Source organism: Centroberyx gerrardi, chromosome 17 (genome assembly GCF_048128805.1).
Source record: "Centroberyx gerrardi isolate f3 chromosome 17, fCenGer3.hap1.cur.20231027, whole genome shotgun sequence".
NCBI lineage: Eukaryota > Metazoa > Chordata > Actinopteri > Beryciformes > Berycidae > Centroberyx > Centroberyx gerrardi.
In genome coordinates, this window is record NC_136013.1 from 7,236,410 (window position 1) to 7,256,166 (window position 19,757).

At 40.9% G+C, this 19,757-nt stretch overlaps 1 protein-coding gene across 2 annotated transcripts; it reads right to left on the reverse strand.

The window, feature by feature from the left end:
• Positions 1-6,040: 6,040 nt before the first annotated feature.
• On the reverse strand, positions 6,041-12,619 carry mbip (MAP3K12 binding inhibitory protein 1). 2 transcript variants are annotated; one of them, XM_071904016.2, is made up of 9 exons: positions 12,500-12,619; positions 11,981-12,079; positions 11,438-11,677; positions 10,755-10,851; positions 10,272-10,337; positions 9,440-9,598; positions 8,655-8,752; positions 6,538-6,576; positions 6,041-6,398 (listed from the first exon to the last, which is right to left on the reverse strand). In XM_071904016.2, exons 1-9 carry the CDS (start codon positions 12,614-12,616, stop codon positions 6,291-6,293), a joined length of 1,023 nt encoding a protein of 340 aa, XP_071760117.2. In that variant the 5' UTR covers positions 12,617-12,619; the 3' UTR covers positions 6,041-6,290. The 2 variants fall into 2 exon arrangements, with proteins under 2 accessions (XP_071760117.2, XP_071760118.1); XM_071904017.2 differs by lacking the exon at positions 11,981-12,079 and having other exon boundaries at positions 12,500-12,612.
• Between the last annotated feature and the right edge of the window lie 7,138 nt (positions 12,620-19,757).

Consider the following 19,757-nt stretch of genomic DNA (forward strand, 5'->3'; position numbering starts at 1 on the left):
CAACGAGTTCACCGAGGCAGCCAATTGGGCGAGAGATTAACATCTATTTCAGAGATAGGTGAATTTGTTGTGGAGCGGAGGAAGGGTGGTGGTGGGGGCACAGGGTTGTGTGGGGAGTTGGAGGAGGTTGTGGGTGGGGGGTGTGGGTGGGGGGTGGAGTGAGGTGGAGGGTTGTCTCCTCAGGATTGTGCTGTAATCACAGGCCTCCGTCTGCATGGCACATCTCAAGAGTGGTGTCAGCTGGGCTCTCTTCTGTTTGCTAATAGCAGGGGGTCAGGCCTCTCTCACAAAGAGGTGCGTTTGATCCCCAGGTATGGGACATGGAGGGAAAGAGGTGATGCTGAATACTAACAGGGTGAGCTACATGGCTGCTTGTTTTTCATCATGGTGAATGTGTGTGTGCGTGTGTGTGTGTGCATGTATTTGACACCCTGTGTTTTGTAGGCACGCTGCTAAATTAGCTTACAGTCATTTTATGATTGAAAAATGTGCTGCTGTCCGCGTGCTTCATTTGACTCAGGGCCTAAAAAACGAAAACTGAAATAATATTAATAATAATATCTTAAGGTTTTATGTAGGACATAAAACAGAGACCAATCTGACCAGCCTTGGGGTAGCCAACGAAACTTTTTGAGCAAATATGGCCTGTTCTTGCTGTGTGATGGCAGGTGCATTGCCTTTGTCTTGGTGTGTTACAGCTGCTGATTTGTAGTGTTGCGTTTATGTGTTGTATAGCAGCCGTTTGGTGGTTGTGTAGTAGTTCACGGGTCCCAGGGCCCAGCTGCCAGAGTGAGGCAGAAGAGTCAGACGTCATTGTGGTGTGATTTCCTCCTCTCCTTGCAGATGGAGTGTTTTTGTCAGAGCGAGGGCCACTGTGATTGCCTCTTCGCCACTGGTGTCAGCCCAGGATAATACTGCAGCCGTCCCCCCAGGAACAAAACAGGATCAGCGCAATCCAATTTCTTTTTCTCCACCAAAATGGAATAATTTCAAAGAGACAATCCCTGGTAGCCTCCAAAGCCCAGGAAAAATCAAAAGACAACCATTATGGCAAAAATTGTGAAAGAGGTGTTCCACCTTTCCCCTTGGCTCCGCCAAATACCATGCCCTGCACTAACAAGCAGAGCCACAGATGGACAATGAAAGTCGATTGAAGAGCAAGGCTAGCAATCTCACAAAACAGAGCACTAAAGTGATACATGAAAGATGCATGCAAACAGACTGCAGATGAAGAAACCGTGTAGTTCCCAGGATGGCCCCTCCCATCAAGTGCTACAGTCAAATCTTTACATTCAAAGTACGGTGGTTTTATCTATGACTCCATACATCTGCAGCAATCCAAGTTCTATGGCAACCTGCCCTTTACAATCCTAATGACACTTCAGCAAAGTGTGGTGGCTGAGAGAGGGCGGGAGCTGGGAGGCTTTCCCTCAGAAAGAGCTGAGAGCATCTTATCGGGAAAAGGGGCTAAGAGTGTTGTTGTGATGCCTGACTCCATATTCTTGGGTCATAGATATTCAAGAACCGCACCTCCCTTTCCATCCTCTCTTCCTGTTGCCATAACACATCAGTCCGGGCATGGAGTCCTATAGGCAGCCACCTGCAACTCAATATCCATTTAGATCTAGTGACGCAAGGGGGTCGAGCTCGGGCTGATGGGTGGTAAAGGCGGAGAAAGGAATGGGGATGGAGGAGGAGCAGCAAGCCTGTTCCGGTTCTTCCTTCTTGTCGCCTCTTGCAGTGAGGCGAAACCAGTCCTGTGAAACTTCAATAACTTCAGATCAACAGCCTAATGGGAGTACAAAATAGACCTCATCTACACTGCACTTTTTTGTACCTTTTTTGAGATATAATTGTGCACATATTTGTCAAGAACTTGCTGTGATACATCACACGATGTGCCACAGCACCTGTGATGCTATGCACAGGTGCTTGAAGGACAATAACGGAGTAGCAGTCTATTATTGTACAGTGTGAATGAATGAAGAGTGATTGAGTGCAGTACTCCACACCACCTATATACAGCAGAAGTATTGCAATGTGAGGGCCAGAGAGAGAGAGGGTGAGAGAGCTCTAGAGGCCTAAATGAGGTGAGGGGAAGTGGAAGTGTCCAGTAGGGGGTATGGAGCTGTGGGAAGAGAGGGGGGAGGAGGGCTTGCTTTAAGCAGCGCCTGGGCCAATGCATGAGGGTTTGGGGCTAAGTGTCTCATCAGCATCCAGCTCAGGTGCTGCCAGGGCCCACGCACTAACTATGCCCTGACTTGATTGTAATTGCCTGAATTCAACTCCCGCTGCTCCCTCCTGGCAATATCACAGGCACATTTAACTCCAGAGAGCCTGGGGACCGTGCAGCAGGGCCACAGAGAGCAGCTGACGGCCTCTTGTTGAAGCCTGTGGGCTGCAGGGGGATCCTCTCTTGTTCTGTCTGCTTTCTGGGGAAGGGTCACAGGTGCACACCCCCCCTCCTCTGGGTGTTTGTGAACATGAAACAAGTGTGACAGCATTGCATGTACTCCGACAGTGATGGCATGAGCACGGCGAAGGTATTTGCTGTGTTGTAATTGCTTTAATATCGTCTTATTGGAAATGAAATTTTGCCCCCAGCTGTCCTGGGGCCACTTGTACAAAAGGCTCTATGTAAAAATGTGCTTACAAGCAAATCCGCAGCAAAATAGTGCTTCATGAAAAATTCATCTTGAGAAATTGAACTTTTCTTCAAATTTTGGGTATATATATGTCAAAGTCTAAAATTATTCTGCAACATTATCCAAGGTATGAATAGATATGTTTTAGTAAGTAAGTAAGTAAGTAAGTAAGTAAAGTTTATTTCTAGAGCACATTTAAACACAGCTTGAGCTGATCAAAGTGCTGTACAATAGAACATTAAAACACAAAGTAAAAATAAAACACAAGGAGAAACATACCAACGACAACAATAAGCAACAACAAGGGACAAAATACAGAGTTATAAACATGACAACAGATTAAAAGATTAGTGGGCCAAAAAGGCCAGAGAATAAAAATGTGTCTTCAGCCTAAATTTAAAAACAGAGATGGAGGGACATAATCTTTAAAATGATCATACAATGGAATCAAGAATTCATTCAAATCTCCCTGGTTCTTGTCAGCCTGTGTTTACCATGCCAAATTCAAACCCTGAACATACACTTGATTGACGCATGTTGTTGATATTGCCACCTACTTCTAAGAAACATGAAAATCATTGTTATGCTGTAGTTATGGTAATGTTTTGGGTTGAAAATTGCCCAAATCGACTTTCAAAAGAAGAACAAGACCCTCCAGAGGCCAGAAATAATTGCACAAACAATCTGAGACCGCCATCAACAACTGTACAGTAAGTGCATTTAGTCTGTGTTTTCCCCCCAACAATGCATATGAATTTGGCCCCAAGTCTGTAGTTACAGAACATTCAAGTTGCCTAGATTTGAGTTCTGGTTATCTTTTGTTTCTGCCATTTGTGATTGACAAGGGTACAAATGAAGTACTCCCCTCTTACACCACCAAAAGCCCTTATTCAAAAACAAGATAAAAAATTACAAGTAGAAATAGAATTGCCAGCAGTCATATGTAATCTATGTTTCCCAATGGGCCAGCTTTGGAAGCTGCAGCAGGGTTAACTTAAAAACTTAGCCTGTGGCGCTCCTCATCCTGTGATAATAGGCCTGTCTGTAATGATGAACAGGCTTGTAGCCAACAGGTGGTCTCTTTAAAAGACCGGAGCCACAGCACTCAGGATGGGGAAAAAAACTGCCATGGCAAAATGTGTCAGAATCTAATGTTCTGCAGAGTGAAAAGCCTGTTTTCTGTCTTTTGTTCCCAGCTAGAGATTCAGCCTTGTTCCTCATTGTTCGGGGCACAAACGAGCAACAGTCTTTTTTGACACGGAGCCACAGATGAATAAAGACTGGAGCTGACTAGTCACAGGAAAGAGCTTTCTTTTTGGAGGGCTTGGAGCCCATTAAGAGTTTGTGAGATATGAATGGATATGAATCCTCTCCTTCAACCCCACCATAAAATGCAATGGGACCCATACAAGACAAGGAACACCTCTGTGTCTTTTTACTGAGGTTCCCAAGCACATTACAAGAAATAAGGCAGAGGGAAGATTGATCGACAGGCAGGAAGTACATAGAGTCAACATGGAAGTGGCTTTGTTAATGTGAAAGGATACTGTGCCCACCCAGCCTCAGAGTAATAACCACTGACACTACTGTTGACATATTGACTTTGTATTCTGGAACTTCAAATTGCTGTGTGGTAGAAACTGAGTAATAACAGTGGTTATACAGTATAACTACATTTCTGTGATATAAGATGTCCCATTTTAGTTGTAAATCACTAGCTGTTTTCTGGGGATCATGTGTGTCTAGCGCCTTTGGCGCTTCAAGCCGCAAACATGTCATTGTGCTCATGACATAAAATAGACAGGATAAAGATAATGAGATATTTAGTGAGCCACACTTCATACAGACGCTAGTCAGCCTGCTCAGCTCAATGGGCAGATGATGGGTGGATCCCAGCATACCATGCCTCGAAAATACAGCCTTTTGTCCAACTCCATAATCCATTTGTTACACTCAGACCAATTTGTTCTCATTAACCCTCATAAGGGGACTGTGTCTGAGACAAAAGCTCCTGGGGAACAATAAGCACCCCCCTTTTCACATCGCCACGGCTCAAGTGCTCCCCTTCCCAGCGCATTGTGGCCCTTGTTGCCCAGAAGGTTCCAGTCTATGAGCAAGAGACGGACAGAGCAGAACAAGTGAGGTACACCTGAAAGGGGGAAAAAAAAAAAAAAAGTTTTCCCCTTTCCATGTTAAGAATGGAATATCTTCCAAAAACACAATGCAGCGTCTTCCATTGTCGTCAGGTCACTCAATCAATCACTTCTGAAATAAATCCTGACATGAAATACAAAGAGCGCTAGTGAAGAAAAGGAAGGGGAGTTACAGTAATTTACAGAGATGTGTGAGAAAGTTACATTTCTTCTTTTCCTGACACATTTTGTCACACCTGTTGCAAAAGTCGAATTTTTCATGTATTATTTTATTTTTCATTGTGAATATTATTCCATGGTAAGCATGAATTCTATTTCAAAATGCTATATATACATTTTGATAAAGGTAATTACCTTAAGTGTATCATTCAATAGCTCTAAAATATAGAGGATCCAGTCTGTGACAGTGCTATGATTTTGTCAAGCATGAACCAGTCAAGCTCTTCTATAGAGAACTATTTTTTTTTCTTTTACAAATGATCAATTTGTAAAAGTCTTTTTTTTTTCTATAATGCTGGATATGTCATATGTCAAACTCTCCTTCTACTCTTTCTTATACTATTATAATAGTACCATAGGTTTAATCAAAACAGAAAAAAATATGGATTTTCTCACAATAATTATTGCAGACTTGGTATCATTTTTCAGTCATTTGCTCAGTCTAGCTGCATGCAAAAGCCTTTTACAAACACGTCACAGTGCTTAACACAGCGCAATCCCATTTAATGCTGGTTTGTTGGGTCTCCAATATGTTTTCCAAACAGAGTTTCAGTAATCAGGTCATTTGTTATAATGACAACCATTAGGGGTGATCATCCTCACACAGCAGTCAGGCAGACAAATCAGGTGCTCTCTCTGACTCACCTCAATTACACATAGACACACACACACACAAACATACTCACACACACACACACACACACATGCAGACACACACACAAGACACAAACTTTCATAGACTTAGAAAATCAGGACCAAAATGTATAAATCTGTGTCAAATTCAACCCAACTGAATCCCTATATTTTTTAAGTCATGGTAATAGGTAATAAGTAATAAGGTAATAAGGTTCATATTGTTCCCAATGGACGCTTCAGTCAGGTAGAAAATGCCCAACCAAAACAATGCTCGCTGGATTCTCAACCAATAAAAAGAATAATTGATTGCAATCACATTGTAAATTGTGGTTAACACTTGACATGTTAAATGCATGATTAGATTAGAAGTCAAAAGATTTGGGAAGGAAAAAAATATCTTTATTTACAAAGCAATCACATTTCACTTAACTACAAAACTATGTAGAGAGAACATTGTTCTGCTGTTCTGATATCCATAAGTCTCTAGCGGCCATAAAATGAAGCTGATATCTTAAATGTGTTTGTGTTTTAAATTATAGAGACGGTAAGGATGGGTGCTAATGAAAAGCAGAGGAATAGAAAAAGAAACGTGTCTCGGCAACAGCAATAGACGTAGTGTGTGTGTGTGTGTCAGGGGTTAGAGTGGACACTCTGTTCCGTATCCAGGCCCAAATTCGTTCACCCTCTTCAGCAGTGCTGCTTTCACTGCACTGATCTTCCCATCCAACTCTGTCAGACTGCAGCCCTAAAGGACAAAGTAAGACCAAACACTGTCAATCCTACAGTATCAATCAATTGCTCTGCACAGGCAAACACAAACACACGTTAACCTGCACTCATGGATGAAGTGCAGTCACAGTACCTGGGTGGAGCACGCTACTAACCTGAGTAGAAGATGCTTTTGGTCGCTTGTGCAGGTAACTCTACAAAAAAAAGCACAGGAATACACATCAGACGACACTGGCACAAGCCTAAAGGAACATACACAAGTGCTTTTCCTTTCCCCTCCATAGTTGGCCCTTAAATTTAGCTGGAGGAGTGGAAAGAGAATGTACACACACACACACACACACACACACACAATGTAGAGAAAACGAAATGCCATATCAAAGTTTAGGCCTTGGATTTCATAATAGCCACTGAAAAACCTAACTAAAACAGCTGCTTCAAATGAACAGATGAGGACATTACAAGAAAAGAACAGACAAAGACCTTTAATAAACAAATCACCAGGAGTATTTTATGGAGAGCAGCAGACACTTGCTGAAGATGACATGGGAAATCTGTATTTTTACTCAACAATGATAGAGGGGAGCGGAGGTTTCTCCACTGAGACCTGGTTTTCACCTTCAACTCATACATCCTCATGGATTCCTTTACTTTCAAGTTGCTCTATAATTGGTTAAGGAGCCACTTTGGTATTTAGTGTTAAAATGTTGCTCCTGAGATCGTGGGCCAACTGTGTACAGCTCTTCAGCAAACACCAAACTATTTTCAGAAATTGCAAAAAAAGTGGTACTCCGAATATAAAAGATCCCATCAGTTTATTCAAAGACACTCGACTTCTCTTGCTCTGCTCATACAAACATGCAGTGAGTCAAAAGCAGATGGAGAGCAGCATACTCACAGAAGCAGCATGCTGTGCTTAGAAATACCAGTGTGAAGAGACATGCAGCATCTCAAGCACACTTACTCAGATAACTAAACACATGCTGGACAGACTGCTCAAGACGGGAAATTAGTTGGAGTCTGTGCTACTCTCCTGCAGTCTTTGGGCTGAATATCAAGCCCAGTAAATCACGTACTGCCATCTTTTGTGTCTGCGTTATTTTAAAAAGCATGGTGCAGTATTGATAAGTACATTATAGTATAAGCCATTTCTCAAGTGAGCTGTCAGCAGCACATGTAATCACAGACATTGCATTTTTGATTCAAATCAGTTTATGGGGAATAAAGGGAAAATTGTATGACTGAAAGTATAGGGGAATATAAAGGGAAACTCTCAATCAGCATTCAAAATCACAAGCTTCTCTCAATAAGTCGATTTCATTTTGCAATGATTGGCCCAGATCTTATCAACAGCTAACCCGTATTCTACATGATAATTTAGGCATCAAACACATAAAAGCTCCAACTGACGGAGAGCAACTGAGACTGACTAGCTCAAACTATTCTTAAACGTTTCTCAGCAACACAGTATATCGCCCCCTGTTGAAACACTGTCACTCCACTACTGGCTTTGTTTACAAAGTGATTTATTGGCTTGAAGGTATTTTATTCCCCACTCTGAAAATTATTGTCTGAGCTTTTGATATAAGGAATGTCAATATGTGACAGCTAAATACAAAGTTCACACATATTTCAAGACTTTAAGAGATTTTGTTGCATTTGTACACACAGGGGTAAAAAATATCTGTATATTGCATTATGAGAGGTTAAGGTCCACAAAGGTTACTTTCCACCTGCAAGTCAAACCTTTTTACCAAATCCAAAGAATGTATGTGCATATAACTAAAATTCAGATGGTCAATAAAAGTCTGGATTGCATCTTTAAATTTTAGAAAGATCTCCAACAATCCAAAAGAGAGAAAATCCCACCACCAACACCTCATCAAACACGGCTCGTACACTTTTTCAGTTTAAAAATGCTGTATTTTTCCAAACCTTAATCTATATATTATTATTGATTATGGCTGCACAATTATTTCTTATGGTTTCACCTTGTACTATAGGCTGACAGTATTACAATAAAGGAGTGGTGCACTATATAATACTTACAATAATACTTGGTGTGGTGATGAATGGCTACACTGTACACTTGTTTGAAACCTTGTGATGACTGTGTGTGTTTTATCATATTTTTATACACTAGTTGAGACATTGTCAAAATCATGTCCCATACTTTTCCAAACTTTCCTGTGTAGGAACCACGACTAAACACTGACTCTAATAATTAAGCAGTGGTTCACGTGTGCCCAAATCAAAGCTTTCTGTTACTTACTGTGGACTGAAAGTACTCAGGTGAGAGTCCCTCCAGCTCCAGGATGCGATCCTCCAGCTTCTTCAGCCGCTGATAGACAGTCAGCGGGACGGGACCCGCTGAGAAACAAAACACTTGTTGAACAGCCTGAACACAGACAGCATTACATAAGCAGCCGTAGTAAGGAAAACCAAATACATCTCCATAAAGAATGACATAATAGCAGTAGGAGTGAGGAGTGTGATGAACAAACGTTGAAGAAAGGTCACGACTGATGGCTATATACTGTATGTACAAGTTAACAATTAATGACTACAAACACAGTTAAAATTCTAGCAACACTAACAAAGTGTCAACACTATTCATATCATCATGTCTAAACCAATTCATTGGCTCATTTTCAAATACATTGAGTGGTATCATCTTGGATAAAGGGAACACCACAAAATACACTGCAACACTGCAACACATTCGCAAGTTAATTACAGGCATGTGTTAAGTGCTTCCTATAAAATATTATGGAAAAGTAGAATCATTTACATTTTAAAGATTTGTTTTGTCCACGAATGCCAGTGTTTTAGTTTAATTTAAAATAACCACATGTTGAAGTTGAAATGTTAAATTCCACTTAAAAAAGCATCTGCAATGGTCTAGTAACAACTGTTTTATCCTCTCATACATGGAACATTGCACTTATTGAAACACAACGATGCTTCAAACATTATTAGAACTCTAAACTTTAACAGAGGGATTGGGAAATATCTTTATTTATCTCTGAAAGATAAGGCTGCAGATTTCCTCCTGACCTGTTGGGAGTTTCAGGTGAGTCTCGATGTTGTGAAGTCGTTCTTCTATGGCCGGGTTTCCACACTCTCTGGCCGCCGGCCCCCTCTGCTGCTCCTCAGCCTCCCCCTGGCCTCCCCCACCACGAGTCTGTGGCCCGTAAGTGTTTACCACCCGTGTAACTGGCCAGCCGGGGCACACAGCACATAAACAGAAGCCATAAACAAGTATTAATCACATACTAGTTAAAAAAAAACAGGCTCTAACAGGGTTTTTGGGCTTTGTACCAAACACAGCAGATGCTTTGAGGGAGTCCTAAACAACATTTCAGTTTTTTCTTGTAATTTTTGTTAAGTAGTCTAGTTGAATTTGTACATGTATTGCTTAATACTGCATCACACCGATAATATAGTATTGCACTATTGCTTCATTTGTGCCATTTTTTTTTCTGTTGTCTGTTGTCTGTTGTCTGTGTAACTCTCATTTTACTCTTGTTTGTAGTTGGCAGTGACCCAAAGAAAAAGGTTTTTGTTTCACTGTACAGTTGCGTAAGGTGGAGCGACAATTAAATGTAATTACATGAATTAAACCAAAAACAATAAATTAATAGTGTTTCTTAAAAAAAAAAAACAACTAAGAAAATGTTTGAGGTGACAAACCTGTAGCTGCACTGTTGGGTGATTTTCATGTTGTAACTCAAACTAAAGATTTCATAATCCTCTATAGCTTAAACAAATATAATGACCCTTAACCCATTCAAAACATATTATATAATTTCAAAAATACATAGTTGTGATTCTAAAAATAAGGCTTTTTTTTCCTGTTGACATTTCTAACATAAATTAATTTTCTTACCTTTCACATGGCTTTTAAACCCTGGGTAAGGAGTGAATACTGCATCTGTTCTGGCACAGCTGTTTTCTACAGTGGAGAAAATCACCAATAATAAATTCATGGAGAGAAAAAAAATATACAAAAAAAACAGTTTGTCCTTACTCTTACATATATTCTGTAGAAGTTGAATTACAAGATAGGAACCTCATTTAACAGATGAAGAGTGAAGGGTGTTTCAACATTCTCTAAGCTGGCCAATAAAGTGTCTCCTGATTTCTATTGCTGTTCTTTCACACAGGCTTTGAATTAAAAAAGGCCTTCTGTCTCATGTTTTTCTGGACCAAGCTGGTTTTATTTTGAGGCCGAGTGTGTTAGCTACTTCAGCTCCACTCTTGGAGCAGTTCAGCCTGACCTCTCGCCTGTGGAAATCAGCTCTCTCCCAAACATTGGCAATCTGTGTGCAGCTCCCTCTCCACCCTGCCCCCACCTCGCTCCCATTCTCACCCTGATTGCAGTCGATCACGTTGCAAAACTCCCGCACATTGTTTTCATTGATCTCCATCTGCTTGCGCTCCATAAATGCAGATATTCTTCGGTCAATCTGGGGTTGGAACAAAGAGAGACCACAGATGATGAGACATGGTGGATTGATGAGCTATTGATAGGTGTCAAAGCAATGACCCTTTTTGCCTATTTAATGCTAATGATCAGGGACAAAGATGGTGCAGCAATTTACATTACACTACACGGAATGGGGAATGGAGTAGGAAATTATTCCAGGTAGCCAAAAAAGTTGAATTGCTTGCCATCATCAAATGATGCAGTATGAATACTGTTTGCTTGGCTACCAAAATAAATGCACAACAGAATGGGCCCTCTTGTCCTTCATCCACATGCAATCTCAAAGTAATGAGCATCCACTTCATAATCCATCAAGGACCTGGCCCTCTCTCAAAGCCCTCCAGCAATGTGGGCTGTTTTACCCGACCACAGCGCTGAAGGACCCCTTATTCTCCGCTGAACTCAGCTTATCAGGTCTCCATCAAGCATTTGCTTCACTGCATCACTTCATGTGCACATCCTCGGGAGCAATTACTTATGATTATTCATTTGCTTGACAGGGAGTAAAGAGGGCTCCAAAAATGTCACTGCCTGAACAGCTGACTGATCTGCTGTCACAGACCCACCTCTGACTTCCTGGCTTTGATCTGCACCGTGAGGTCATCAGCCTGCGACTTGCTCTCTTCAGCCTCCGAGATGCCTCTGCTAGTGGTGGGAGGATGGGGCCCAGACGGTGCGGCCGCCTGCTCTTTGAGTGAAGATGAAACAACAGCATCATCATCCTCGTGTCCTCCTGATGCGCCCTCCTTTACAGATGAGGGCTGAACTGCGGCATCCGCCAGTGTCTTGAGGCTTTCTGACACAGACTGAAGAAACAAAAATCCATACAATGTTTTACAAGCGGCAGAAGAGAGATCCTCTCAAGGTACACATATAAACAAACACACCACACTAACATTTATTCACAGAAAAATTGTATAATCCTCTTTCTGAGAATACCGTACCATCCTAAATAATAATAATATATATTTTCAAAGGTAATTTTGCAAAAAAGAAATCGAGTCTCAACACTACTAAATAATACCTAAATAATAGTTTACACAACATCAGAATCATAGACTGGTATACATTACATATTGCCTAATTTGCTGTGTGGAAGCCCACATTACCTGTAATTTAGAGATGTGCTGCTGCAGGCAGCTGTAAACATGAGCAGCTGGAGATGACGGCAGATACACCGCGTCCATGTTGACTTCACCTAATTTAAGCTTTATTGTAAAAACACAAACAAACACACATAATAGATTACACGTATAACATATATTTAGCTGATCTGTGGATTCCAGTCTGTCCTGGTCATCAATTACAGTAGATTATGTTTACATTCATGAGGTAAACTAGCTAGTGGAGCCCTGCTTGAATGTATGAGAAACTGCAAGCTTTTGGCTATTTACAATAAAATTAAATCATGTTCGGCCCTAAAGAGAAACTAAAGCGCAGTTACTTTGTTGCAACTTGCTAGTCAACACGTTGCCTGAATGGTGTGCAACAATGTAACGTTTTCCAGGGAGAACAGCGACAATGGAGGAAAGCAGCCATGCTACCCCGGTTGCTAAAAACAATAGCATGTAACAGCATGGACTGAACGGCTGAGACCCGGAGCCACGCGGCTGAGACGGCAAACCAACCTCTTCCCCGAAGTCTGCTAACAGCTTCAGGATCACACACATGCAGTCCCTATAGCTAGACATTTGACTGGCTTCATTAGGAGGAGCATTTCCACTGAGCTTCATTTTCTCCGCCATTGCATTTCCGCGTCTGCAGAATGCCGTTCTCTGATTGGTTAGAATGCGGTAGCGTGCAGTAGAGATGAGCGCGCGCGCGCGCAACGCGCACACACACACACACACGCACACACACACACACACACACACACACACACACACACACACACACTAACACACGCACACACACACACACACACACACACACACACACACACACACAAGCCGTTAATGGCCATAATAATTTAGCACCACAAATGCCGTGTGGGTAGTTTAGTTTTCAAAGTAGGTAGTTGATTTTCACATCAGTGCAAATTATGAGAAGTTTCAATGGGATAGCGGCAGGAATAGAATAGAATAGAATAGAATAGAATAGAATGCACTGATACTTCTGAAGTAATCTTTATAATGATATAATAATAATCTTTATAGCTCTATAATGACATGGAAAAGAGTTTAATCATTAATTCATTCAGACAATCACAGTGTCATTTTTAGCAAAATAAGCTTGCAGGTAATGTTGATATTATGAAGAGAAGCTACAGCAGTATAAAATGTTAATTCATCCTCAGTATGAGTTAAAAACTCAGTGGTGCTGGCACACAATACGCACAGCTTCTATAGAGCAGAACCTACCTTTCAGTAACTGGTGGAATACAAAATGAAAGATGTTGCAAAAAGAAAATGATCTATTGGCTCCACATACTCAAATGAGCCAATAAATGTGTATCTGCATTTGTGTACCTGCACAATATCTGGCTATCATACAACTATCAAATAGATTGCATATGTCATCATTCCAAAGTATTTTATATTTAGGATTTTCACTCCAAATTAGATTTGTGTTGAAATGGCAATCAGACATGGCTACCTGTGAGACTGGACTGACAAGTGTAAGGTTTCTAGCTGCATTTAACTGTATTCTCCATCATTTACTTTTAGTAGCAAACAGGAGAAAGAACGGTCACTCAATTATAAGAACATTGTCCCTCAAACCATGGTGGGGGTGTGTGGCAGGGTATTAGGATGGGAACCTGGCCACAATGGCGTATTTTTCTGCGTTGAGTGACTGTGGGAAAATCTCCCTCCTCTATTCAGACATTTTTCCCTTCTTTTCATATAATGAGGAGAGAGACTGATGAAGGCAAAAACAGAAAATGAACAATTACAGGCAACGAGAAAGCACAACCACTCAGAGCTGAACTCAGCAATGCTCTCTAGAAGGGTTAATCATTTTAGGAAGGGGGTCTGAAGACAAGCCTTTTAGTTTAATTCATCTCTGGGGTGATATTTTTTTCCCTGCAACAGGAAGGGAACTGTAACACTTGACATGGTTTGACATGCTGAGCCATTGCTGAATGTTCCCACACAGCAAGGAGCTCAGAAATTAAAAACTGCTCATTTAATTTGCCTGGCTGCATGCACAAGAGCTGTAATTAATTTGTTCTTTAAATTGGCAGGAACTATATTCAAGGTGCTCAAATCTGACAAATCATGATCTTGGAATTATAAAATTCTATCTGACTTTATTTATTTATTTATTTTTTTATCAAAATTGTTTTTCAAAATAGTTTTCCACATATTCATGATCTTTGAATGTTATTTTATGCTTGTGGGTGTGTATGTGTGTGTTTTTTTAAAAGAACCTTTTGGGGTTAAATATTTTAAAAAGATAGAAAATACATAACAGTTTTGCCCAATGGGATGCCAATTCTTTGATGCTCAAAATTTCAGAACTGCACCTCAGATAGACCCTTCCAAGCTCACAAAATAAAATTTTTACTCCATGTATTTTGCCTTTACTTCCACAGTAATACACAATTACAAATCAGCCATATTTGAATGAGAAAAAAGAGACAACCATGAATTACAACCATGGTTTTTTGAAATGATGCTGTACAATACCTTTTGAAAGGGTTTGTAGATAAACAAAATAAAAAAAGCACACAGGAATACACACAGGAAACCTTTATTTTCATTAAAGTTAACTGGATATGTTGGATATATTTACTTTGGTTCACAATAACAGGACTTTTGCATGGAGAAGGAGTTTGTCTTACATAGGGAACAAGCTGGTGGAGGTGGAGGAGGAGGAGGAGGAGGAGGGAAGGGAGTGAAGAGGGATTGTTGCTGCCTCTTGCCTCAGTCACATCAGCCACCTGCAGGAAAGTAAAAGGGTTCGCTTTTGAGCCTGTCTGCTCCGCGGTGGCAGATGATGTTGACAGAGCATGAGACGGAGTAAAGGCCAGACGGGAGGGTCAGGAGAAAGAGAGAGAGAGCAAAATGTAGAGAGCCAAGTGGATTGCAGAGGGAAGGTTTTGTCTCGTTTTATTGAGAGGGGAATAATTAAATGTATCCTTTTCTCTGAGCCGGGGACTGGATCTCCGCATGGCAGATGATCATTTGGAAATGTTTCTTTTAACAAACTTTCTCTTTCAAATTTATCTTGCACCAAAAAGAAGGAGCAGTAAAGTGCGTGTGTGTTGTGTGTGTGTGTGTCAGACCTAGGATTGCTGTTGTTATGCACTTCTTAACAGAAATTAACAGAAAATTGATGGTAGTGAATGTAGCTTTCTTCTTTTTTTTGGAAAAGAAAAGAACTTGCTTACCCTGAAAACACCACAATGGCTAAAATGTGAATGCAGAAATGCCTGGTTATTTCATTTATTTTAGAGTTTAACCACAAATAACAAAACACTGAGTGAGGTCAGAAAGAAAGCATCTCCATGCTGAATTTACAGCTCCCATAGACAGATTCAGGGAGAGGCAAACCTAGCTTTACTACAGTCTCTGTGAGTTACTGCGACAGGGAAAACATCACATTCCAGTGCATTTGCAGGCTCCCTTGAAAGTTTGTCATGAGGGTTGGCAGGCAGGTTATTGCTTTAAACCACTTCTGCCTGTGGAGACCATTAATGATATGGCCAGAGTGCTGAGGATCCTCATAAAGTTATTAACTGGCTTTTTTTTTTTTTTTTTACCGGCTGCACACTTGCTGTTCTGTTCCTGCCACATTTCCAATCAGCATGAGCCAGATGCACGACCACCAGCACTCCAGCTCTTCCATGCTCAGTCGCACGCCGCTTGATGCAGATTCTCTTACACATGTGGAGCGATTCAAGAGGTCTCCTATACCTGACCCATGCTCAGATGTTTTCCCTCAGACGGTTTTCCACTACATATCTGCATGACTTCCCTTTGTCTGTTTCGTTTAGGTGTCTCATACCTGACAAAATCACCCGTAATGCTGATGAGACAGCAAACGTCAGCACTCAGACCGGCTGTAAGGAAGGAGCAAGTCACCGGTAACAAGTCGGAGCCCCTAAGTTGTCCTCCCTACAGCTGTGGCAGTAACCTGGGGAGCCTAAATGGCAGAAGTGAAGTGCAGTGAGTCAGAGTGCTCCAATCACTCTGCAGTCTTCCCCTGAGAGGCTGCATGTTGATAGTTCCCTTGTTATTATATCCTCAGAACTATGGGGACTCGTCTGACACATGGCCGTCTGCCAGCACCAGATACTGATGATGAAGACATGAGATATTTATTATTGATAATGACGACAAACAACTGATAAATGAGAGTGATGCTGTAGTCGGGGAACTGAGTCCTTTTTGAACAGTAGCAGTAACAGCAAGCAGTTCTAGTAGAAGCATTGAAAGTGCTTGTGGTTGTAAATAAGAGTTTGGCAGGGTAAATATTTGGGGTCTGGGTAGCAAAAACCCAACTTCTGTAAATGCATCTTTTTAAATGCAATGTACACTAAAAGTTTGGACACACATTTTTCTTTATTTTTACTATTTTTCACATTTTAGAATAGTAAAGACATCAAAACTATGAAATAACACAAATGGAATTATGCAGTGACCAAAAAAAGTGTTAACCAAATCAAAACTATCTTAGATTCTATCTTAGAACTATATTTTAGATTCTTTAAAGGAGCCGCCCCTTTGCCTTGATGGAAAGGCAAAGGCTTTGGAAAGAAATTCATACATAGGCATCAACTTCACTATTTATATTTGTCTAAAAAAACAAATTTCAAGCATTTAAGTATAAGTCTTTAGATCAAAATGGCTTTAAGATAATGAAAAACATAATACATTCAATCAGGTGTGTCCAAACTTTTGACTGGTAGTGTATATAATAATGTGGTAATGTATAATAACTCTTTTAAAATAATGGTTGACATATTTCAAGGCATTTGTCTTTGAATATTTGTAACTTTTCGCTCAGTCAGCAGACAGTCCACCTTACCTCTGTCTCTAAAACTGTCTCTCTGTGGTCCTGGGACTGAATCTTGCTATAATATTCCCCCCTCGTTTCATGACACCCCCCCTCCCTGCCCCCACCTTCAGATGGCTGCACCTGTCACCTGGGGGCCTCTGCCTACATTCAGGATCAATTTACATAACCTCATTTAGCAGTTCACAAATCAGAGCCATTAAGAGCTGCTAACAGGAACCAAGGGTTCTAATTTAGCCTGCCTTTCACAGTGGGAAAATTGTTCGGCTCAGGCCTACAAATAAAGACTCAGGTCTTGGCTTTGATTGTTGATTGTGATGGTAAATGTACAGATGATTAGAACAGATTTCCCCCCTATATTGATTTCCTGCCAAAACACAGCAGGCACTGGTCCTGCACTGGGAAACCACTGGAGGAGGAGGTGAGGGCAAAGGGAGTTTGTTGCAGACATGGATATGTATAAAATATTAAGCGTATTAAGGTATTTGTTAATAAAATGCAATGATTATCTGCAGGCCTGGAGTTTTTTTTAAATATTAAATGAAGATGCTAAGGTGCTCTAACATCTATTAATCATTTGTGGTCTGCTTGTCTGTGTGATTTACTGTATACATTATGTAAATAAGATATTTTATCAATCTGAAAACTAAATAGATTCTGACAATCTAAAAAATACTATCCAGAGAAATAATGAACAAATGATGAATTCAATATAACAATTCATTTACAGTAATTTAACCCAGTACAATTTTTTTCACTCCACTATGCACATTAGAGCACAGCACATGTCCCCCAAATGAAAGCCATACAATCATGTGAAGGATTTGCTTAAATGCTTTTATTTACATTTGTGTGGCAATGTGACAGTAGCAAACAAATTCAGAGTGCCATGAATAGCTGAAGTCAAGAGCTGAAAAATTATTTTCAATCTGCATTCAATTTGGCAAAGATGGGGCTCATAGAATAAAGAGGCTGATTCAAATTTCCACTTGTTCACCACTAAACTTGGAGGTACCGCACCGTGAATGTGTGCTTTTAGGGGGCATTTTGGGGAGCACATTTAATTAATCAACAAATCAACGCTCTTCTCGCTTGCCTTCCAGACGCATATGTTTGCACTTCAGGCTGTAGGATAAGGAGGAGGCTCTGCATGAGATGTATCTAGCTGCCTACAGATTTAGTCTACTGCTGTTGCAAAATGTGATTACATAACATCAACCATCAGCAGGCGGATGAGAACAGAAACAACAATAAAGATTTGTCAACGTTTAGAAGATATGCAGTGAAAGACCCAGACACATGCATTGACTGTATAAAAGCTTGGGGTCAAGTCACACAAAAGTTGAAAATGTTTGTGAGGTGTGATTCAGTAAAGTGCCCTGTCCAGCTCGGTCCGGCTCGTTTTTAGCCATTTCACTTGAGGATAATTTATTACAAGTAGTGCAGAGCAGGTCTGTGTGGGGGCTGGGATTTAGCAGAATGGTGCTTGAAAATGCTATAGCAACCAACAAGAGGTAGTGGGCCTTTGGTAAAAGCAACTCTGATTGTGTAAAAGGAGATAAGATAGCATACTGATCGTGATGGTAAAACATGACATTTTAACATACAGTTCAGGCCCTTTTGAAAGTAGCACATAATAGTCTAAACCAATTAACCACAAATGCAACTGTTATACAGATTGTTTTCTGATGATAATAATGAGAACATAGAGTTGTGAAGTTGTTTTAAATGGACTACAAGCAGGTCCATCTAAATCTGGCCTTCTAGTCTGATTTCTAGACAATTTTTGCCCACATGAACATGCCAGTTTGCCTTAAATCCAACTTGCTTTCAAAGGTCCCAGTCTGAGTCAGATTAAACGTTATAAAGGGAGTTGGACACCAGCCAGTGTCTTGTCCATCACTCCTTTAAAAAGGACAGGGAGAGACAACTGTTGTTGCTGTGTAGCCTAGACGAATTACTTTTAATGAACATGTAATTAATGGAAATAGACTGAACGGTTTCAAAGCAAACAACGATTCTAATTGATTTGCATTTCCCTTTTTGCGCTCCGATTCTCTTTGTCCGGCGTCTCTATTGATTACCCGCTATGTGTATCGCTCCGCATGTGTTTTCCTTCATTAACAGATAACGGGTTCCTGATTACTCCCATCCCTGGGTTTAATGTTGCTTAATGTCTACTTTGTTCCCGTGTCATGTCGGAGGGCAGCGAGAATAATGAGAGGGTGGGTGGGCCATGATTGGCCCGTAGTAAGGCAATGGTGTTTAGGACGCCGGCTGCAAGGGGATCAGTGGAGAGGTTAGAAAAGCAGAACCTTTTGGCTGACTGAAACGCAGCATGTGGCCCTGGCCCCGGAGTCTGATTCACTCTCACTTTCACTGGTGTTTTCTGTTAAATTGCCATTTTGCTATCAACACCTGACACCCCTTTATTGAACTGCCCATCACCCTGACATCCCTGAGATGTGTGTTATATGCCGGTGACGGCTTAGACCAATAAAGAGTTTAACATAAATTTGCTTTTGAAACATTATTCTACCAGCTACTCAGTGGGGATTAGCTATAAGCCCTTCTGTCGATTTCCGTTCATTTATAGCCTGTAAATTGACCAAGTAAGAAATAACATAGGCTCCTACCCTACTGGGCAATTCAGCAACCGGAATAAAATACACTGACAATGGGCTTAAAAAGAGAACTACCGCGTTGTAAACAGAATTGCATGTTAGCTAATTGTTAATTTAAGCGGCTCGCAGTGGCTAATTATGTCGGCACAGCCAAGCCATTTGCATGATGGACCAGCCACCTGCCTGAAGGCGCTGCCAGGGCAAACTATATAATTACTGAACAGCAGTGGGGCAATTTTTGACTGTCGCCCCTTTTGTGTTACATGAATTCCTCGTAATGACATATTTCATTAGGGGGGCA

What these genes read in the sequence shown, in the direction of transcription:
- mbip (XM_071904016.2), bottom strand. Translation starts at nt 12,616, where the DNA reads ATGGCGGAGAAAATGAAGCTCAGTGGAAATGCTCCTCCTAATGAAGCC. An exon ending in AGCACATCTCTAAATTACAG is followed by an intron (nt 11,678 to 11,980) that starts GTAATGTGGGCT and finishes TTGTTTCTTCAG; the next exon opens with TCTGTGTCAGAAAGCCTCAA. An exon ending in CAAAAGCATCTTCTACTCAG is followed by an intron (nt 6,399 to 6,537) that starts GTTAGTAGCGTG and finishes TTTGTCCTTTAG; the next exon opens with GGCTGCAGTCTGACAGAGTT.